The following is a 17,633-nucleotide window of genomic DNA, read 5'->3' on the forward strand; positions in this document are numbered from 1 at the left end:
TCCTTTCAGTTGTGTCTGACTCTTCATGAACCCATATGGGCTTTTCTTAGCAAAGATACTAGAGTGGTTTGCCATTTCCTTCTCCAACTCATTTTACAGATGAGGAAACTGAGGCAAACAGGGTTAAGTGACTTGCCCAGGGTCACACTGCTGCTGTGTCTGAGTGTAGATTTGAACTCAAGAAGACAGCTTTCCTGACTCCAGGCCCAGCACTCTATGCACTATGGCACCACCTAGCACCTCTCAATATCTTGTCAGTCTGTATTTATATAAAAGAGGCGGTTATGTGATACAGCAGAGAAAGTGCTGGACCTGCAGTTCAAACTACCTGAATGCCAATCCTGTCTCAGATATATATTAGCTGTGTGACTCTGGGCAAGTCACTTGACCTCTATATGCCTCACTCAGTTTTCTCGTCTGCAAAAAGGAATAATAACATCATCTAACTCTCAGGGTTGTTGGGAGGATAAAATTAGACATTTGCAAAGAAACAAATCTTAAAGCACCATATAAATGTTAGCTGCTATTATCATTATTATTACTATCATTGTTAGAGACCACAGAAAAAATACATTTAATTTTTTATTTTTTTGTTGAAATTTAGTTTATGACAATTATTATTTAGAGACAGGACTGGACCTGTGATTTAATTACTCTAGGGAACTCCTTGCTGAAGAAACTCCCTCCACCAGTGCAGGTCCCTTTCATCTCTACAGCTTCTAGACTTAGCAAGTACTGAGAATACTGAGAGGATCAATGACTTGCTCAGGGTCACACTGTCAGTAGGTAAGGGCAGAACTCAAAGTCAGGCCTTTCTCACACTTTTTCAAGAGATATCTGTCCTGAGCTCTCTCTTCTGCCCAGTTCTACACTTCAAAACCCCTGGATATCATCTTCCATCTTCTTTTGCCCCAATCTCTGATGAAGAAGTGACTTTTCTTTTCAACAAAGCCAACTTCTCCACTTGTAGTCTTGGTCTCATCCCCTCCAGCAGTGCATCCCTTCGTGCTAATCCTCAAACTTTCCCTTTCTACTGGTTCCTTCAAGGATCAACTCATGTGCCACCTTCCACAGGCAGCCTTACTTGATTCCCCTAACACATGCTCCCTCCTTCTCAAATTATAATGCATACACTTACCTGTTTATGTTAGAAGGCACCAGAGTACAGGATTCGTCACTAGAAGAGCCAGGTTCAAATCTCCTCCTGTGATTCTCTGTGTGACATTAGGCAAGTCACTGAGCAACCCTGGGTCTCAATGTTCTTGTCCGAAAAACTGGGCAAGTGGAAAGGGAGGGTGTGGACTACATGACCCCTGAGGCTCTTCAATTCCTCAATCTATGATTCCTACACGGTCTCCCCTACAATGAAGGCAGACAGGGTCTGTGCTTTCTTTTAGTGACTTGCATATAGGTGTTTAACAAATGTCTGTGGAATTGGTTATTGTGAGGATCAAATGAGATAATGTTCTATGTAAATGTCAGTTATGATTATTTCATACTTGTTAGTTTTGCCTTCCCAACTAGATTTCAGAGGAAAAACCATATCTCATGCCTAACAGGGCTAGACAGATGGTAGACGATTCATAAATACTTATTAAGTTGATACAATGTGTTTCATAGGTTATTTAATTGGTCCAAAGTGGAAATCTTTGGGTCAGAGTCATTCAAAAATTAATAAATGGTCAAAGGAAATGAACAGGTTGTTTTCTAAGGAAGAAATCCAAACTATCAAAAGCTGATAATAATTTAATCATTAAATATAGTTTAATGGTAATATCCAAATCAATAATAATTTCACAAGTATAAATTAAAGCAATTCTGAAGTTCTACTTCAAACTCATAAGATTTGCAAAGTTGACTAAAAAAAGACACAATTGGAGGGACTGAAGGAAAACAGACTCATAAGTGCACTATTAGTGAAGCTGTAAATTGGTCCAGCCATTCTGGAAAGCAATTGGAACTATGCCCCAAAAGTTATTAAACTGCGCATCCTTTGCCCCAGCAATACTACCAGACCTATAACCCAGTGAGATAAAAGAAAGAAAAAAAGGACCCCGATCTACAAAAATATTTATAGATGCTCTTCTCATAGTAGTAAAGAACTGGAAACTAAGCAAGAGGAGGAATGGCTAAACAAATTATAATATATGACTTCAATTAAATACTTTTGTGCTGAAAGGGACAATCTCAAAGAAATGTGGCAAGACTTGCAAGAGCTTAGCAACGTTAAATGAGCAGAATCAGGAGAATAATTTATACCGCAACAACAATGTAACACAAAACAATTTTGGAAGACTTAAGAATCATGACCAACACAATAACTGCCCAGGATTCCAAAGCACCAATGATAAAACATGCTGTTCACCTGCAGAAAGGCTGGGGAGATTCAGGGAGCAGAATAAAGCATCTTTTTTGGACATAGCCAAGAATGTGTCTTTCTTTTTTTATCTCTCTTTCTTCAATGGGGAGGTAGGGGAAGGAAAGAAAATAAATTTTTGTTAATTGGAAAAAATTAAATTGAATTATAATTTTGTTTTTGTGGGTTGTTTGGTGTTTTTTTTAAAAGAAATCTTTGGGATCCAACCATTTTGGAGAGCAATTTGGAACTATGCCCAAAGGGATACAAACATGTGCATACCCTTTGATCCAGCAATAGCACTTCTAGGGCTGCATTCCAGAGAGATCACACAGATGGGAAAAGGACCCATATGTACAAAAATATTCATAGCAGCTCTTTTTGTGGTGGCAAAGAATCAGACATTGAGAGAATGCCCATCAACTGGGAAATGGCTGAGCAAGTTGTGGTACATGAATGTAATGGAATACTATTGTCCTATAAGAAGTGATGAGGAATCGGACTTCAGAAAAACCTGGAAAGACCTGCATTGACTAATGCTGAGTGAAGTGAGCAGAATCAGGACAGCACTGTACACAGTAACGGCAACATCGTGCCACGACTAACGTTGATAAGACTTAGCCCTTCTCAGCAGTGCAAGGATCTAAGACGTCTCCAAAGGTCTCATGATGGAAAATGCTGTCCACACCCAAAGAAAGAACTCTGGAGTTTGAATGCAGATTGAAGCATACTATTTGCTATTTTTTTCCTTCTGTTTTATTTTGTTTTCTCTTTCTTGTGTTTCGTCCTATTGGTTCTAATTCTTCCTTACAACCTCACTAATGTGAAAATATGTTTAATAGGAATGTATATGTATAGCTTATAAAAGATTGGTTGCCATCTTGGGGAAGGAGGTGGGGAGGGAGGGGGAGAAAAATTTTAAACTCAAAAACTTACAGAAGTGATTGTTGATAAATCAAAATAAACTAATAAAAAAAATCTTTGAGCCAAAAATCTTTACCTTGCTTCAGATGAAAGTATCAGCTTTGAAGTTAGTGGTAATTCAGTAATTCAAACAATAAGCACTAAGTATTTGCTACATACAATGTAGTACTTTCAAGGATGGAAAACAAGACAAAGCTAAATAAAATACAGTCCTTACCCTTAGTCTAGCAGACCTGGAGCACCAATATGAAAAATCAGTGCTTTAACTTACCAAATAAACAAAGTCTAATGTCCAAAAACACCAAGGTTGGCTAAAGAGGAATCTGAACTGCTGTCTTAATTAATAAACTTGTCTATCTGCTGAACAGAATAACAAAAGAATTACAAAACAAAAAGAGAGAAACTTTTTTGTCTGTTGACAAAAAGAAGACAATAAAGAAATAGAAATAATAAGTACTTAAATATTACAAAATAAAATTCATAAACTCTGCACGTGCTGTACCACAAATTTGTTTACACTGATAAAAAAGACATATTGCTTAATCAGCAAAATAATACAAACTTGCCTCCTGAAGAGTAATTCTACTTCCAGAGTGACCAAACAATCAATCAACAATCATTTATTAAGTCTCCACTGCTAAGGCCTGGGGAGAGAAGAATGTCACTAGACTTAGGATTTCATGACTGGTGAAGAAACTGCCTCTACCAACGGAGGTCTGCACCTTACAGTCCTAAAGAGCTGCCCCAGAACACCAAGAGGTGAAGTGGGGTCACCCAGCCAGTCAGCATCAAAGGCTGGACTTAAAGCCTTTCCAACTTTGAAGCCAACTCTCTATCCACTAGACATGACCTGCCTCCTTGGGTCCTGGAGATCCAAAGACAATGAAGGTAGTTAAGATTCAGAGCTGTGAGCCACTTTGGTATTAATCTTATCCAACTCCATCCTTTCAAACAGGAATAAACTAAAGCCCTGAAACCTCAGGTCACGCAGGCATTAAATAATTTCCCAAACCAGGTTCTCTGACTCCAAATCTAGTGCTCTACTACACCACAATCCACATGATCCAAGGAAGCCACCATTCATAGGTTAATAGTGTAACTTCTGGCAGACTCCTTTCCTTTCTTGCTCTAGAAATAGTAACAATTTATGTCTGAGTAAAGCTGAATCCATTTCATTCCACCTGAGACTTCACTGTTAAAATTCAAATGTATACTTCTGACATGCCAGACTTATAATAAAGGAACAGCAAGTCATTTTAATACAGATTTTGTGTTCAAACTACTGTAAGAACAAAAGAACTTTTACTATTTGAGTTTCCTTTCTAAAAGTACTGTACTTTCAGACACATCACATGAACTGATTTCACACCATATGTATAATTTCAAAAATATATTGTAAAGTAATTCTATAGTGTATAGGAAGAAATGTTTTCTTAGTTTACACATCTTTCCATTAACCCAAATATACTAGTAAAAGGACTCATTTCCAGTTTTTTGACACCACAGTCCTTGACTAAGTTGCATTTTGTTCTTGTTCAGTCATGTCTGATTCTTCATGACCTCATTTGGGGCTTTCTTGGCAAAGATACTGGAGTGATTTGCCATTTCCTTCTCCAGCTCATTTTACAGATAAGGAAACTGAGGCAAACAGGGTTAAGTAAGACTTGCCCTGAGTCACACAGATAGTAGGTATCTGAGGACAAATTTGAATTTAGGTCTTACTGACTCCAGGCCCAGTGCTCTATCCACTTCACCACTTTGCTGCCACAATACACCATATACCCCACACCAAATTAATCTTCAGTAAGGAATTACTGTAGCATATAAGCAATCTTCTTTTCATGTCCCAGGACATCCAAGGTTTTTTAGGAAAAAAATACTTAGTCCTAGTCTCTGTTGACACCAACCATACCTTCGACACAAGTCCTAAGGTTTTCTTCACAAGACAAAGGTAGAGCTAGATCTGAAACATCAAAGTTCTAGAATCTTGCATCAATCCCCAAATCAATAAGCATTTATTAAGCCTACTATGTGCCAGGCAACTGGGGATACAAAGAAAGGTAAAAACAATTCCTGACTTCAAGGAGCTCACAATCTAAGGTGGGAAGACAATATGAATGTAACATCAGGCATGAAGCAAACCAAATCAACCCCTTCTCTTAGTATCCTCTTTCCTTTTATTGGGTGCCCACTTCCTGGATCACGTCCCACCCCAATGCAACTAGGCTCCTTCCCACCCAGACACTGTCTCTTCCTCCCCCACAGCAGATGTACCTGCCTATACTTCAGCTCCTCTAAAATCTACTGTCCACTCCTGCCCTGCCCCCTCCCCAAATCTGGCTAAGCTTCAGCCGAGCCCCTCCTCTGTAGGGGTTCTCCCTACTGCCCCCTAATCTTGCTACTACTTTTTGACTCTGACCCTGCCTCTATCTGACTATGCACTGGAGAAAACAGTAGATAAGAGTGCTCGATCTGGGAGACAGGGGTTCAAATCGAGCCTCAAGCATTTACTAGCTTTCTGACCCTGGGCAAACCACTTAACGTCTATCTGCCTCATCCTCCTCACCTGTACAGTAAGGATAATAATAAATAGCACCTGCCTCCCAGGGAGGATAAAGTGAGATAACATTTGAAAAGTGCTGAGCCAACCTTAAAGCGCTGTAAAAATGCCAGCTGTGATGAGAATGATATCATTACATGGCGTACTTGGCTACATCCCCCTGTGCCAGCAGACACCGGAGCCCCCGTCCACCATCCCAGCGCGCAGTTTACCTTGCTACACTTCGGATACATCCATCTCGTTATTCACCTGCACTCCGGCCCCTCCCCCCACCTGCACGGAGTGCCTCGCTGTCCTCTGGCTGTCCCTACTCCCTCCTCCCCATACCAGGCTGCACTGGGGCGCCCTCCCAAGCCGCCCTGCCCCCAGCCGCTCTGGCCCCTGCTCCGGCCCTCGTCCCGGACCCTCGAGCAGGAGTCCACAATAGCCCCGCCCCCTACACTCCGGCCCCGCCTCCATTTGCCCTAATCCCGCCCCTCCTCTTCCTTCCCCCTCCCCGATAACTAGGTTTCTCCTCCCCGCCCCCCGCGCCCCCAAAGCCCCTCTGCCCCTCGCTTTGGTATCCTCCACTCAAGGCCTGGACGCTCCCACCGGTATCGGTTACACTCCGACCCCCAGACTCCTTCAGGGCCTACCCCTCGCACTCCCCACACCCCCTTTACCTACGGCCCCGGCCCCCCAAGGGTGTCGCACTCACCACTTCTGCCGCCGCATCCTCACTAGCCTCGGCTGCTATAGCTACAGGGAGCCAAGGCAACCACGTCTCGCGAGACTTCCCCGTGGCCCGCGAGGCGACTCAAGCATAGCGTTCCGCGACGTCAACCAATGAGAAAGAATCGGGAGAGAGAGTAAGTGGGGGAAGGATATAGAGACATCTCGCGAGAATGTGAATAGCAGCGCAAGATGGCGGCCGAGAGAGGACTTTCTCTGAGGCGGTGATCTGAGGATTGGCTGAAGCGGGGAATGGGGGGCGGTACGAGGGCCGGAGGGAGCGCGGGACCCTGCCAGGATTGGAGGAAATCGGAGGGGGCGGGGCGCCGTTGTGCCGGTGTCCAGAGTGGGCTTAGAGGTCGTCTAGCTCCGGAGTCCCAGCCAGGGGCGGCGCGTCCTCCGACCTGAAGTTCCTCCATCGTTTGGTCGGGGCCGCTGGCCTGTCTTCCCGCCCGGCCTGGTGCTGATGGAGGCGGGGTTTGCTGAGGACCCGCCCACTGTTGCATCTTACTAGGTTGTTTGTTCTTCCTTCTGTCTCATTGGTTGATTGGCCTTAACCACGCCCTCCCCAGGGGAGCGCCCGGCTGAGATAAAGCACTTATCTAAGCGCCTCTGCTTTGACTAGGGAGAGCTTCCGTGGAGCGCTGGTGCCTGTCACATAGGGGGTGCTTGGTAGTAATCACTTGTTCCCTTTCGCTACCTAAGTGCGGTTGACTATTAAAAGCAAAAAGAAAGACAGCCCCTGCCCTCAAGAAGCTTACGTTCTAATAGAAAACGCAGATCACGAAAAGGAGCTGGAAAGGGCGGGAGGCAGGTGGAAAAACAATTGAGGAAATTCGCAGCATTTATGTCTAATGAAATCTTTTATATCTCGTGAAATGAGCACAGGAGTTGGTGTCAGAAAGAACTGGGTTCAAATTATACAGTCATTGTGTGATCCAGAGCAAGTCTCTTAATGTCTCTCAGCCTGCTTTCTGCTGTGTAAGAGAAGGGTAATAATAGCACCCATCTCACTGCCTGGTTTAGAAATCAAATGAGATGATGTATAAAGTGTTTTGCAAACTTTAAAGTTATCATTGTCGTTTTGAACCGTGTTGGGGGTGTTAAGGAGTGTGTTCATTTAGAGTATTATTTCGGGCTTGCTCTTCTGACGTTGATTTCTTGTTTGGGGGTCCCTTTTTTGCTTACTCTTATCTTCCCTCTTTTAGTTATTCTGCGAGGGTTTCACTCCTTTCCCCTCTTTTTAAAAATGTTTTATTGGGTATATTTGTTGTTTTGAAGTAGCAAAGAGAAGTTGGGCTTCAGTCAAGACTTTGCCATCTTTGCAGAAACGGGGACAGATTCAAAGAAGGAATTGACATTTGAATTTGGCTTTAAAGGACTTGTAGGAATTCGACAGGTGGAGATGGTTTTCCCAGCTCAGGGAACATGATAGCAAAGCGAAGGAGGGGAAAAAGGGAAGGGGGGACGGGATCTGTTTCAGGGGCAGCAAGTAGTCCAATTTGGTTTCAGTTCAATTCAGCATTAATTGCTTGTTATGTAGAAAACCCTGTACTGGGCACCTAGGATAAAAAAGGACAAAAAACAAAGAATCATGGTCCTAAAACATCTTACTTTCTCATGAGGGCATAAAATATATACCAGGTAAGGATAGTTTGTGGAGAGAGAGAGAGCACCAACAAAGTTGGGAATGGGGCTGGCAGCAGGGATCTGGAAAAACCTTATTAGAGGAGGTGGCATCTGAGCTGAGCCTTGAAAGGAGGCAGAGGTGAGGACGAAAGGCTTTCTAGACATGGCTGGGCCTAGAGGGACAACTTGTGCAAAGACATAAAGGAGAGGGAACACGAGTACTGGTCCAACCCTCTCATTTTACAGAGAACAAAACAGCACCAGAGAGATGAAGTATTTCACAGAACTGGATTGTGGGACCTCTGAATCCAAATCCAGTGCTTTTTCCACTTTACAGTAGTAAAGAGGATTTGGGGTCGGTAAAGGAAATTCAGGAATGAAACCAGGAGCAAGGGATGGAAATCACAGATTAAGGGGAAATCCAAAGATTAGAGCTATTCCAAAGTAGAATGGGCAGCCTCCAGAGGTAGTGGTTCCTGATGTTTGGAGATCTTCAAGCAAGGCTGGATGACCATTTGTTGAACGTATGGTAAAGGGAAGTCTTTGTCAGGTATAGGATGGACTAAATGATCACTAAGGCCTCTAAGATTGAGTAAATATTCCCTTCTCTTCAGAGCCACTCCCTTGAGGAAGCTTCCTCAGATCCAAAAAGAAAAAAAAAAGACTCCACTTCCCCCCAATATTTGGCTACTGGTCATCCACTTCAAATGTACCAAGCTAGGCTACAATGGAGAATTAAAGTAAATACCGAGCCCTAAGTAGAAATTACTCTGAAACATAGCTATCAGCAGAAATGATTTGTATCAGATTACAGAATAAGGTTGAGGTTGATTTAAGTTTGCTCCTGAGTAATGTTAACCCTTGGGAATCTCTGGTCCCCTACCCTGTTCTGATTAAGTAGTTTCTAACCACTCCCCCACCCACCTACCCAGGTCAACTCCTGAGAATTTCTGCTCTGACCAGCAGTTTCTAACTAGCCCCAAGAACACCACCCCCCCATACTCCAGCAGGTTCCAATCACCCCTGTCCCTGGATAGAGATAATGGCCAGGATACTTTCGCAACACTCCCTTCCTGCAGTTTGGCTGTTCAGTGTATCCAGACTATATCCCCTCCTAATGTTTCCCACAATTGTTACCTATAAGAATGCCCTTTTTCCCTCCCTTCCCAGGCACCTATGTCTGAGTAAGGCAGCATTGTTGGGAATTGCTATTCCTCAACCCTGAATAAATACTTCACTTTATTTCCTGATTACCTAGTTCTGGGGTTTTTGTATAAGTTGACAGTATGTTGCCTATAGGTATATTCTACATTTATTGTGTGCTCTCTTCACCATGAAATCTTTCCTGATCTCATCAGCTGAAAGTGGTTTTTGCCTCCTATAATTTCTCATAACAATTTATTTTGCCACTTTTATTCTTTGCCATTATTGTATTCTCTCTTGTATCAGTCTTTTGTGTATAAATGTTTCCTTCGTAACCACCAGTCAGTGAGCATTTATTAAGAACCCACTGTGTACTAGGCAGGGGCAGCTAGATGGCCCAGTTGATAGAGCACTGGTCCTAGAGTCAGGAAGTTGTCATTGTTCACCAGAGTTCAATCCTGCCTCAGACACTTACTAGCTATGTGACCCTGGGCAAGTCATTTAACCTCTCTTTGCCTTAATTTACTGGAGAAAGAAATGGCAAACCACTCTGGTATCTTTGCAAAGAAAACTCCAAGGATAGTATGGTCCATGAGGTCATGAAGAGTTAGATGTGACCGAACAATATGTACTAGACATGGGGCCTAGACAATGAAGATACAAGTAGAAGAAATGAAATAATCCCTACTCTCAAGGAACTCATGTTCTAAAGGAAAAGACAGGTGTGCATAAATATGCAGCATAAAGAAAAAATACCATGTATATGTGAAATTAATCGTAGTTTGGGAAGAAGGACACGGTGAGGACTGCTTTCAGGAAGCTTTGATGTAGAAATTGAGGTTGTGCTGTATCTCAAAGGAAGAGTGAGACAGTAGAAGGTAAAGGTCAGTAGAGGGTGCATTTCAGGCATATGGGATGGACTGCCAGTGTAAGATGAGGAGAGATGAAAGATGGATTGTTCAGACAAGACCAATTAGACGGGATTTAAGGGGAGGGGAGGGAAAGTCATTTCCAATGAGATTAGAAAGACAGCCTGCAGGTCCCTGAGGGCAAAGTATAGATCTTATTTCAACTTTGTATCCCCAGTTATTGTTGCTAAAATATGCATATCTCACATCAGGCACAGGGTTCTTGTCATAGGCCCTCAGGCTGAGCAGCAGCTGGTCCACAGTCAGCGCCCAGTCAAAATTCTTTCCACTCACATGGCTGCTAGCCTCATGCAGGCCCTTAGTCCCTCTGGCCTAAGCTATTACAATAACCTCCCTATTGGTCTCTCTTCTCCAGTCTCCCCTCCACTGAGCTACCAAAGTGATCTTCCTAAAGCTGATGGCTCACAAAGGTCCCATGAATTCCCGTTGCCCTTACAATCACAAACTGAGTCCTCAGTTTTACAATGAAAGCTCTTCACGATCTGGCTCCAGTCTCCCGTTCCATACTAAGGACACTTTATTCTCCTATACCAGCTTTATGGTCCAGCCAAACTGATCTGTGTGCTATTCTTGACACAACTCTCAATCTCCCAATCCATGCCCCTGCCCATGTGTAAAATTTGTTCCCTCATTCCCCTACCACTGCTCCTTAGAATCCTTAGCTCCCTTCAAAGCCTATCTTAAATGTCACCTTGTTCAAGAGTCCTTTCTGAACCCCTCAGCAGTTACTATGCTTCCAAATTCCTTTGTGTTTACTCTGTGTACATTTTTTAAGTCCCTGCTGTGTGCAAGACACTGTTTGGTCCTAGTTAGTCTCTGTGCATAACTAACAACAGCTTTTTTTCTGACTTTCAAGTAGAGGAAGAATGAGTTTGTTTGAAGATGTTTATTGAGCATTACCTGTGACAGAACAGTTGAGTGGGGAGTCCTGTGTCTAGGGAAATGGTGCTTCAAGTGGGAACATGGATTGGTGAATCAAGGGAGAGCTCTCCTTCCTTCTCTTCTTCCCTCATTCCCACAAACACATGGACTTGGAGCTGGAGGTGCCCTGCATAGCAACTCCTCCCTACATCATTTGGGATCAGGACAGGGGACCTGGAGGCTTGATAAGGTGGAAAGAAGCTCCTCATAGCTCCTCAGTCTCTCCGTCCAGGGGAATCCCAACATCCACACTATAGTCAACAGGCTCCCCAGAGCTCAGCCAGGGAACCGGAGTGCGATTGAAAGAGGGCCTATTGGAGAGGCTGTTGCCATAGAGAACCAAGGGTTCACTCAACAAAGGTCCCAAGTCTAACTTGGGCATCTGGAAAGTCATGCGTTTGGAGGCTTTCTCATATCCACCATAAGGCATCGCTGTCCTGGAAAAAGGATAAGTCATATGCTTCAGAACAAGAGTCCTCCGCCCGAGGCATAGAGAGCAGTTTCCAACAGATGACGTTCCCCCTAGAAGCTAATTCCCTGTCCTTGCAAGAGCTTGATAACCCATTTTGTTCTGCACCCATTCTACCCTTTCCCCACCTTCCCTACTTCTTTACCTAGCCCCTACCTGTTGAAAGATTTGTAGTGGGGAAGGTCAGCTTTGGCTCCAAAGGCCAACAGGTCGATGCCAAGTTCCACTTTCTGCTGGGGATCAACACCCATGGCTCGCTCCCATGGGGAGATGTAGGTTTTAAACACAGTGATGTGTTTCCCATCTCCTCCTGCCTGGTCTCCTGTGAGCCGAGGGGTAGAGGGGTGGGGATGGACAGAAAGGAGAGCAAACATATTAGTTCAACAGGGAACTTGAATCAATAAAATTAAATGCCTTAGCCCTGCACTGGAGGAGCCGAAAGCCAAGGAACAAAAAATGTCAGTACCCTAGGGACCAACTGGGAGGCATGGGTCCTAATGGGAGGCTGGGCCCAAGGCAGACAGACGTGTGTTTACGTGACTAAACCTGAAAGCCAGAAAGATAGACAAGGCTCCCAAGAATCTTTGCCCATAGGCAGTAGCTCTATACTTTCACATATGCCCGGGTCCACCCAAATGTCTGGGCCTATATTCAGAATGTAAGCTCTTTGCTGGTAGGGCTTATTTCATTACTTGTATTTGGATCATTAGCACTTAGCACAGTCCTGACACATAACAAATACTTAATAAATACTTGTTAAGTGATCCTTGTTCATTCTGGGGGTGGGGGATAGGAAAGCAGCTATGCTTTGTGTTCTAAAGAGCTTGATCTGGGTATTGGACTACTTACCTGTCCCTGCTGCACTGTCACCCTCTCTGCCATCCCCTCCCCTACCAGCCTGGCTCCCAGGGCCTCCTCTGCCCCCTGACCCTGGCCCAGAGCCCTGGTGATGCTGGTGTTGGTTAGAGCCATATTGTCCGGCAGAACGGCTGCCCCCCATCTGGCCCCTACTGCCTCCTGCTGCATAGGAGAATCCTTGACCATCTGTGCCCAGTTGTCCCCCCACAGTGGGGAGGAACTTCTGGAAACGATCCTAAAAAAGAGGAAGAGGACAGGGTGGTGAAGAGGCAATAATGAGAACAAGGGAAAGGAGATAATCAAAGATATTTACCCTTTAGGGTACTTCCAATTTCCAGAGATGACACCTTACTAACATGTATACCAGACAACCTAGTGACTGGATTCACCTGAGGGCTGGGACAAGAATGAGGAATGAAGGAGGATGAGCCCTAAGGGCATAAGGCAGCCTCCCCAGCTTTACATCTTAGTGCAAGGAAGTAAGCTCATCACCATCTTCCCCACTCCCCAGTCTCTCACCAAAGCAAAGAAGCCTAGGATGCCTGTCAACTCAGCTATAATTAGAGAAATAAAAATGGCCCAATGGGCTAAGAATGCCATAAAAGACTGAAGTTTCCATGGGGAAGTGGCTGGAAAGGGCCCCTTTTCCACCCCCCCCCCATTATGTCCAATAGCAGCAGAGTGATACCCCTGATACCCTTCTTCCCCTCAGGGATGATGAGTCAGCCTCGGTTTTGACAGTAGCTGCTCGACAAGACCTCCCTGACAGTGAAACCATAGCTAAGGCAGAAGAGAGGGTGGCCAAAAAGACAACATGAGCCTCTGCTGAAAGGCCTAAAAATAACCCCCAGCCATCTACTTCAGGAGGATCTCAGGACCTTCCCCACGAACCACAAATTGCATCCCCCCGCCCCCACTGCAGAGCAATAAGATCCCAAGCTGGAAGAAGTGCTTTTTGGCTCCCTAAAGTTAGACTTGAACATCTCAGTGACTTCATTGTGCCAGGCCCCCTTGCCACAGAGGGGCAGATGGATGATGGCGGCTCTGTCCCTACCCCCTCTGTGGCTGTCTGTTCCCATTCTACAAAGAAAGTCTGGCTTCTCACATAAAATATACCTCTCCAACTTCTTGGGCATAGGACATGACCCTGGAGGAAGGGAATGTAAAAGGGAGAGCTTCTCCAAAGCTCCCAAATCTGGGATCATTCAGGGTAAAGAGCAGCAAGACAGCAAAGTCTCCTTTCCTTGCCCTTCCCAACACCATCATGGATTATTCCCCTTCGAGATGAGGTAGGACCCTGGCCCATACTAGTCTGCGGCTCACCCCAGAGCTGTGGGAAAAGACTTTGGACCTAAGGCTAAAGGGGTTCAGGATTTAGGGTTTACCACAGAACTGCCATAGGAGACAGAGGGATCTGAGGTTCATGACAGAACTGTCTGGGCTTGGGTGATTTGGGGAGTACAGAGCTCACCACTGAGTTATCGGTGAAGACGTCAGGGTTGTTTTCGTAGATAAATTTCTCAACCCGCAGCTGCCGGAGCTTAAACATCTTGGAACCACGATTAGTGAGCAATGACAGTTCCTCCAGCATAACATCCCTTGGGACACTTATCTTCTTGCCCAGGTTCAAACCTGAACTGTCTTGCCCACCTTGAGAAGAAGGGAGGGGAGGAGAAATGAAGCAAGTGCAGGAACTGTTTTGGGTATAGTAAGTCGTTGTGTATGCTTTCAATTCAATTTAACAAGAGAAAGGCATATAACCTAGACCAGCCCCTTATCTCAGAGCATTTAGGGAAGTGGGGAGTATTTGACACCAGAACAGAGTCTTTCCCATGTTAGGAGTGAGTTTTTACTCCCAGGCTTCAAGCTAAGAAGAAAGGGGTACAAAGGAGAGTATAAATGGGCTAGGGACTCGAAGGGGCAAGGACAATAGAGCAGAAGAGGGGGAACATGGAAGTGGGGGGAGGATAGAGCTGAGAGGACAATACAGAATAAAGGGTAGGAGAGGGGAAGAATGAATTTTGGGACAAATCTGCCTGGATGTGGTCACTTCAAGATAGGGAAATGCCCTTCATTCCATCCAACTGCTCTGGGCACTTATAGCAGTCCTTGCCATCCATGAATTATACTACAGGGGCACCCACCCAGTCAGTTCAACTATTAGTGATTCCCAGAGCCTCAAAAGGATAATGCCTTGTGGAGCTTTTGTCAAAATGAAGCAGAAGGGATGTAGAGTGACCATCCTTAAAGGGTAGACCTCCTATACCAGAGGCTCCCTCTCCTAGGAAAATTCCTGCCCTAATTCCCAGGACATATGGACTTATGATACTGCTCACAGATGGTGTGCCTGTCTGCGTATCTGTCTGGGGAGGTGAGGGAGAGGGAGGGACTGTTTTATGTGGAGGTGTCTCTGGCCTACCTCCAGTGAGCTCCATGATGAGTTTGCTGGGTTTCCGCCTCTTATTTGGGGCTGGAGTTCCTGAGAGTGGCATTATAGAAGATGTTCAGGTCAGCCTGCTGGTAAGTCTAGAGAATGGACCGAAAAGAATAAGTCTTTACAACTGCCTCTATCCCCTTTTTAAGGCTTCTTTCTTTTCCTCTTCTTATTACATAGGTGCTCTATACCCTGTTTCTTCCCCTACTCCCCACCCAACTGACCCAGGGTTCCATGAGTAACCCCAGCTAGCATAGGAAAATATGAAAAAGGCATGACTTTAGACAGACTCCATTGCCTTGGTGTGATTCCAAATTCTGAGTTAGGACTAGGGCTAGTGATAGGTTCACACTAAAGGGTCAAGAAAGTGCCTGAGAGGGCTGGAATCTGGAGCCCATTCTGCCAAGGCAAATGAGTTTCTGCCAAAAATATTTCCTATGGAGAGAAAGAATTGTCCATTCTCTCTGTCGATTGGACTTTGCCCTTAAAAGACAATTGAACTCCCTTCTCCCAACACTCCAGCTCCCCTTACCCTAACCCTAGGGGTCTCCCCTCAAGGGTCCCTCTGATCCCTAACTCTGAATAGTTCAATAATCTCAAAGGAGCAGGAAACTGGATGAGGAAGGCAGCAGTGTAGAAGTCTCTGTAATTGGATCTGGGAGCAGAGTGGGAGATGAGTTGGAAGAAACATCTGCCCCCAGCTCTACTCTGGGCATGGGCCCCAGTCCCTCCCAGACAGAAATGGCAACTCAGCACAATCTCTACTTCTGCTCAATCCACCCCCCCCACCCAACTCCACCCCAGCTACAGCTTTTATATTTTGCAAGGGCGAGCCCGCTAGTCAGGTTAAAGTTAAAGCATTTTGATGAATTTATCCCCACCTCCTTGAACACCCTCTCCTAGTTCTCCATTCCCACTCAGCTCCAGACTTTCTGAGCCCCTTTTCCCCTTTTTCCAGTGCCCTTCCCCCATCTCTTTAGCTCAGCCAACCTCACTTCAAAGCTGTCCAACCTGCATCCTTCATTCCCTGCTCCCTAAACTCCCTGGCTCTTCTTCCAATCTTCCTGATGATCCTTACTTCATACATTCTCCTCCCGCGCCCCACCCCCCATGGGACAGCTGGGTGAAGAGGGTGGTGTGGCACTCACCAAGGGTCACAGCTGCAGACAGAGACACAGGACCAGCCCCACTGGGAGCTTCAGACCCCCAGGCTGAACAGGTTGGGAGTTTGTGGCAGGAGCCGGTATGGCGAGTGTCTCCCCCAGGGGTCCAGTGGCTGTGGAGAGCTGAGCAGCTCTGACCTGAGAACCTGAGCTGGGCGGGTGTGGGGGCGGTGGAGGGGGGGGGTTATTAATAGAGATGATGAGTGAGAGCAGCTCAGATGGCATTGGGGAATACTGAGACCCTGGGCCTAAGACCCCGCCCTCCAGGCGCAGAGAGGACTCTTGGACTCAACCAACTGAGTTGTCTGAGCTGTATTCAAGACTGATCTGAGCCCTGTTTGTCCATCTTCCTCTCCCCTATTATCTAGAGACAGAGATCTAAAAGGCTCCTAGGACAAAGAAGCCCATGGGATGAAGTGAAGGGGAAGGGAGAGGTGAAGAGATATTTGGGTCTTATTTTGGAGAAGAAGATATGGAGGCCAACAGTGACTCCATGGGGGAGCTGGAGGGAAGTGGAGGGGGGGGGGGTTTGAGGTGTGCAGAGGGAACCTGGAAAGATCAGTGAGGAAAAGAAAAGCGATTTCACTAACTGAAATCTTAGATGTTCTGAACACGTAGAAAGCTATTCTCGTTGAAGGAAGGCAGGTCTCACCTTCAAGTAGATCCCTATCTCCCAGGGGGCCCCTGAATGAACATCAGACAGACCCCCAGGGCTCATGGGTCCAGCTCTTTCCACCCTCTCCTTATACAATCTGCACCTTCTTTCCTTTTCTCCTGTCTAATCTCTGCTCCAGAGTTTTCAACAGCTTTTTCAAGAGAGGGCAGGTGGATTCTTGGCCCCCCAGCTCTTATAAGCCAAACGTTTTTGTGAGTGCTGAGTCTGGAGCTCAGACGTTTTGGATGACAAGACCCAAGAAATACTTTCAGGTTCTCCAGCCCTACCAGCTTTCTTTGGGTCTCCCCAACTTTCAGGTTCTTTTACCTGACTTTGATTCTTTTTTTTTTTTTTTTTTGCCTGGGTCTCCTTATCTTACTCAGGCTGGAAGTGCCAAAGCCACTGGTGAGCTGACCCCACAGCTGATCAGACTGGAAACTTTGATTTCAGCTTCTGACCTGGGTGGGTTCACCCCTCCTGGCCCAGTGGAGCTCACCATCCTGGGTCCGGATTTAGTCCCAAAGCAGCTCAGAATTCCTGAGCTCAAGTGATTCACCAGCCTCACACTCCCCAGTAGCCCTGCCAGGACTTCTCAATCTTAAGCCAGAAGTCCATATTATTATTGTTACTATCATTTTATACACACACACACACACACACATATATATATATATATATCATTATTATACTACCCTATACTATCCAGCTAATTGAGCCGTTTGAGAAAATTCTATTTTGTATCCTCCTCAAACCCTGCACTTCACCCTGTTCTGTCTATACCTGCTCTAGCACTTTCCATTGTATTTACATTTGCCTCCGGGATCTATCTCCCAACACTCTTTTTGTCCATGTCCCTGACCCTTTTCTTGTTGAGCTTTAGC

The 17,633-nt window shown here is 45.4% G+C and overlaps 2 protein-coding genes across 11 annotated transcripts in view; both read right to left on the reverse strand.

Annotated features, from left to right (window-relative positions):
- Positions 1–6,962, reverse strand: part of USP54 (ubiquitin specific peptidase 54) — a 122,748-nt gene extending 115,786 nt beyond the window's left edge. For 3 of the 9 annotated variants that reach the window (XM_078150844.1, XM_021006076.2, XM_021006070.2), the window contains exon 1: positions 6,538–6,958. The gene's annotated coding sequence lies outside the window, so the exon portion shown is untranslated. Of the gene's footprint in view, positions 1–6,052; positions 6,140–6,537 lie in introns of those variants that run through there. The other 6 variants (XM_021006080.2, XM_021006079.2, XM_021006077.2 and 3 more) reach the window with 5 other exon arrangements.
- Positions 6,963–11,123: 4,161 nt separating this feature from the next.
- Positions 11,124–16,242, reverse strand: MYOZ1 (myozenin 1). Of its 2 annotated transcripts, none has more exons than XM_021006085.2 (6): positions 16,083–16,242; positions 14,920–15,026; positions 13,972–14,150; positions 12,492–12,735; positions 11,799–11,964; positions 11,124–11,610 (listed from the first exon to the last, which is right to left on the reverse strand). In XM_021006085.2, exons 2-6 carry the CDS (start codon positions 14,990–14,992, stop codon positions 11,379–11,381), a joined length of 894 nt encoding a protein of 297 aa, XP_020861744.1. In that variant the 5' UTR covers positions 14,993–15,026; positions 16,083–16,242; the 3' UTR covers positions 11,124–11,378. The 2 variants fall into 2 exon arrangements, with proteins under 2 accessions (XP_020861744.1, XP_020861745.1); XM_021006086.2 differs by lacking the exon at positions 16,083–16,242 and adding an exon at positions 15,467–15,568.
- Positions 16,243–17,633: the final 1,391 nt, after the last annotated feature.

The sequence above is a fragment of the Phascolarctos cinereus genome, unplaced genomic scaffold (assembly GCF_003287225.1).
Source record: "Phascolarctos cinereus isolate Bilbo 61053 unplaced genomic scaffold, phaCin_HiC Scaffold_3;HRSCAF=262, whole genome shotgun sequence".
NCBI lineage: Eukaryota > Metazoa > Chordata > Mammalia > Diprotodontia > Phascolarctidae > Phascolarctos > Phascolarctos cinereus.

Bases quoted from the DNA above. Each gene is read 5' to 3' on its own strand.
- MYOZ1 (XM_021006085.2), bottom strand. From the start codon at position 14,992: ATGCCACTCTCAGGAACTCCAGCCCCAAATAAGAGGCGGAAACCCAGC. The intron at 12,736-13,971 runs GTGAGCTCTGTA...CCTCTTTTTTAG, and splicing joins TCTTCACCGATAACTCAGTG to GATCGTTTCCAGAAGTTCCT. The intron at 11,965-12,491 runs GTAAGTAGTCCA...CTCGGCTCACAG, and splicing joins TGACAGTGCAGCAGGGACAG to GAGACCAGGCAGGAGGAGAT.